Raw genomic sequence first — 4,828 nt, forward strand, 5'->3', positions numbered from 1 at the left:
ATATTCAACATCCTTAGTCATCAGAGAATGACAACTTATGCTGGAGAGGTTGTGGGGAAAAGGGAACACTTCTGCATTGCTTGCTGGTGGGAATGCAAGCTGGTACAACCCCTTTGGATGTCAGTGTGGCAATTTCTCAGAATATTAGGAAGCAACCTTTCTCAAGACCCAGTAATACCACTTTGGAATTTATATCCAAAGGATGTTCAATTGTGCCACAAGGACATGTGTTCAACTATGTTCATAGCAGCTTTATTTGTCATAGCCAGAACCTGGAAACAACCTAAATGCCCCTCAACCGAAGAATAGATAAGGAAACTTACACAACGGAGTACTACACAGCAGAAAAAAAATCTTGAATTTTGCATGAAAATGGATGGAGGTAGAAAACATTATTTTGAGTGAGGTAACCCAGACAGAGAAAGACAATTATCATAGGTACTCACTCATAGGTGGTTTTTAAACATAAAGCAAAGAAAACCAGCCTACAAACCACAATCCCAGAGAACTTAGACAGCAATGAGAACACTAAGAGAAACTTACATAGATCTAATCTACATGGGAAGTAGAAAGTAGAAAAAGACAAGATCTCCTAAGTAAATTGGGAGCTTGGGGACCTTGGGGGAGGGTTGAAGGGGAAGGGGAAAGACAGGGAGGGGAGCAGAGAAAAATGTAGAGCTCATTAAAAAATCAATTAAAAAGGAATAAAAGGGTCAGTAACAAGTCTAAGCTATCAGCCAAGCATTTATAATTTAAAAAAAAAAACTATTGACAATAAGAACAAATATTAAGTGTTTTTCAGACATAAGAAGAGGTAAAAACATGCAAAAAAATTAGAACAACAACCAGCATGAACAATATCAAGCAAGAAACATATGCTAGATGTACAGTCTCAGGTAATTAGCAAATAGCATAGATTATTTTAATAGTTATTCTACCCTGAGAAGTCTAAGTCTTATATTAAAAATGGCTTGGCTAAGTCATGAGAGGAAAGTAAATGTGAATATCTAGTCTTCAACCCATCAAAGACCTGAGAAGGGAAATAATATTAACTGAGTAAGCAGGAAGTACATCAAGCAACTTCCAAATGGTACAAGAAATGACAGAAACAATCACCCTATGTCTCATTTGCAACATTGGGGCAACCACCTTTTTGGCTGAGTCCTACAGTATATAACAGACCCTTTTCAGAGGCAGGAAAATTTGAAGACTATCTTACCCTATCTTGGCAAGGTTCAGAAGTCATTTTTGCTTGTATCCTTCTTGTCCAGATTGGACACTATGCATTTTGTCAGTAGTCAAGGCAAGGGCAGTTCTTTGCCCAAAGGCCAGTTTTGCCAAGAAGAAAACAAGCTCCAAGTAGAGTGTCTTTGATGCCCAGCATTCTCTTGAGAGTAATCAGTGTTGCCATGAGAAACTGTGTCTCACAGCAACAGAATCCTGAGTTATTAAAATGCCATTCTCTATAGTTCTTTGAAATGTTTGAAGATTACCTATCCATGTGGAATACAACCTCTGTGCATCTAGAGAACCTGACCAGTCTAACTTTAAGTATGATAAACATGGGTGACTATTGACCTGTAATTCTTAACACTTATATAGCTTAAAAACTACAATTAAATAATCTTTAAACAAATATGCAACAAATAAGGACAATGACCTCAAACTGTAAATAATATATATAAATATCTTGATCAGAGATAGAAATGCAATATGATAAATATCCTAAGATTGCATCAATATACAAAATATCTTAAGCAGAGATAGAAACATGAATGCATACAATATGACATAATAATTTTACATATATACACAAATATTGTAAACAGAAATGGGAGCATATTAAATATAACAAATATAATTTGAATTTGTATCAATATACAAGAATCTATACCAATGTAAATTTCTATAACTAATAGATCACAAGTCGATACACTAATATACCTAAAATTCCTTTTCCATTTATTCCTTTTTTTTTTCAAAAGAGATCCCAGAACCTACTTCATTTCTACCCCCAACCATGTACAATTTATAACCAATCCCTAACAGATGACAATTATCCCTAACCCTGAGGACAAACTTTGTTAGGAAAGAGGATGTCATTTTCTAGAATTACTTCCCACTGTCATGGGGGCAATGTTAAGTCTATGGGATCCTGTAAAAACTGAAATGATGGTTAAATTTCACAATTATTGTCTGATACAATTGCAGATAGTATCTGAGTAGTTGGTAGGGTTTTTGTTTTTTAAGTTCTTATTTGAAGTTCTGGCCAGAATGTTGTAAGAAGGTACACAACTCGCCACATTAGAGTCATCTTGAGCAGTTTATAGCCCAAAACCAATCTTAGAGTGGTGCTGTCAGCATAATGGCATCATCTGAACCAGGTGAAATCATTGTTGTGGGGCCCCATCTTCTTCCTGGATACTTCAAAGATTACTCTAGAAAATGTATTCTTCATTGTGGAAAACTTAAACATTATTTATATCAAAATGGAAAGTTTGAATTTCCATAGACATGTGTTTAAAGAAAGGTACCATAGAGACAAAAATAGGTAGAGGGAGAAGCAAAACTTTTGAAAGCAGAGTTTTGATAACCTTAGTCCCTAGATTTTATCTTCCTTCTGTCCCACAACAAGTAGCTCCTGACATAAGACAGAAACTCATAATTTTTTTCTTTTTTAACAACATACTTGGATTTAGAGAAATAGAGTCACCGTCCAACTCTAATGTCAGCTTTGATTTTTAAGTGAGTCAGGACTGCCATTATACTGAGAAGTAGGGAGATATGTATGTCTAGGTAGTGAGATTTTACCCTGAAAAGATGCAAAATTGGGCTTGTAGTTAGGGGCAGAGAGGATGTGATGTCCACCGTAAACAAGGCTAGCTAAAGATGAGAATGATCCAACCAGAAAATAGAGCCCGTTTCAAGACAATGAACAGCTTTCATTCTTATTTCTTTTCTTTTCTTTTTTTTTTTTTTTTTTTTTTTTTTTTTTTTTTTTGGTGGGGGTGTTGAGACAGGGTTTCTCTGTGTAATAGACCTGGCTGTCCTGGAACTCATTCTGTACACCAAGCTGGCCTCAGGCTCAACAGAGATCCACCTACCTCTGCCTCCTGAGTGCTAGGGTTAAAGGCATGTGCCACCACCTGTGCCTGGTTGCATCTTTCATTCTTAACAATTCTTCATACCATCAAGAAAAAATATACAAGTGACATACCTGATCCAATTTTATACAATATATTTTCCCACCTCCTCCCACCCCTTAGTTTTACTACCTCTGATAACTGGTGTCCCAAATGTTGTGTTGAGTATATCCATTCCTTTAGGCAATCCTGGTGTTTGATCATGAGATTTTCCCAGTGGTGCCCGTTGATTGCTAAAATATATAGATTCTTTTTTGTCTTTAATTTTCTGTTGAAATGTGGTAATGGGCTGTGGGTTTACCAATGTGCTCACCTAAAGAAATAATATAATTTACAACTATCAAAACAAGTATATGTAAAAATAAAAAGATAACAAAATATGATTAAAGTGATATCTCGCCTTCATCGTTGGCTTTGCTCACCTTCCTATGAACCGTCAAAATCAGTAATGAAAATTTTAACAAACCAGATCTAGAACATGCAGCTAGGATTATAATCTCAGTTCTTGGGGGAACTGAAGCACAAGGAAACCAAGATCCAGGATAGAGTAGGTTACAGAAAGAGTTCAAGGCCAGATGGAGATATGATTCAGAATTAGAGTACTCATGGTACTGTAAGTTCATGCCCTAGATTCAGAAAAAGAAAGAGAGAGAGAGAGAGAGAGAGAGAGAGAAAGAAAAGACATAGAGATATAGCTCAACAACATAGCACTTGCCTACAGTCACAAGACCATGGGTTCTATCCCCAGTACTAAATAAATAAGTAAATAAATAAAATCTTTCAAAGTACTTAAAAAGTCTACAGTAATACTAAAAGGCTTATGTGAGGCGTTCCCAAGTGATTGACTCAAACACTCAAGAACAGCAGGCATGACAATCACAGGACACAAACCATATGCATCCCAGATTGGGCTTGATGACACAATACTGAAATACACTGTAATACTGTAATCCCAGCACTTGGGTAGTATAAACAGGAAGATTGAAGCCAGCCTGGACTACAGAGTAAAAAAAAAAAATGCAAATAACAAAAGATAAAAACAATAGAAAGCACCAGGGTATGGTGTCATATGTCTTTAGTTCCAGCACTAGGGAGACAGCGGCACATGGTTCTGAGTTCGAGGCTAGCCTGGTCTACAAAGCTAGTTCCAGGAAATCCAAGGCTACACAGAGAAACCCTGTCTCAAAACAAAACAAACATACATAAAGATTTAAGAAGATAGAACGCAAGAAACAGGGAGATAGGAAGAGAAAAAAGAGAGAGACGCTGGACACAGTACATTGTCTCAAAAACAAACCAAAAAGGGCCGTAGAGATGCAGTCATGAGTAAAGGTGTTGTGAGATATTTATACACCTTGTGAAGATATATTGTTATGATTGGTTTAATAAAGACTGAACATCCAATAGCTAGACAGGAGGGGTGAGACTTCCGGGCAGAGAAAAGAAGTAAAAGGAGGAGATAATCAAGCTGGAGAGAAGATGCCAATATGGGGGAGGGGTTAAGACCAGACATATAGAATGAAAGAAAGGTAAAAAGACATGAGACAAAATGAAGATTAATATAAATGTGTTGATTTATGTTATAAGAGCTAGTGGAATACTCAAGAGAGGCCCTATCATACAACAAAAGTATATGCTCAACTATGTTCATAGCAGCATTGTTTGTAATAGCCAGAACCTGGAAA

General features: G+C 36.5%; 1 protein-coding gene across 2 annotated transcripts in view; it reads right to left on the minus strand.

The window, feature by feature from the left end:
• Positions 1-4,828, minus strand: part of Efhb (EF-hand domain family member B) — a 63,741-nt gene that overhangs the window by 50,630 nt on the left and 8,283 nt on the right. For both annotated transcript variants that reach the window (XM_026790065.1, XM_026790066.1), the window contains exon 4: positions 3,276-3,456. In XM_026790065.1, the coding sequence (XP_026645866.1) occupies positions 3,276-3,456 (181 nt within the window). The remainder of the gene's footprint in view (positions 1-3,275; positions 3,457-4,828) is intronic.

The sequence above is a fragment of the Microtus ochrogaster genome, unplaced genomic scaffold (genome assembly GCF_000317375.1).
Source record: "Microtus ochrogaster isolate Prairie Vole_2 unplaced genomic scaffold, MicOch1.0 UNK40, whole genome shotgun sequence".
In the NCBI taxonomy this organism is placed as follows: domain Eukaryota; kingdom Metazoa; phylum Chordata; class Mammalia; order Rodentia; family Cricetidae; genus Microtus; species Microtus ochrogaster.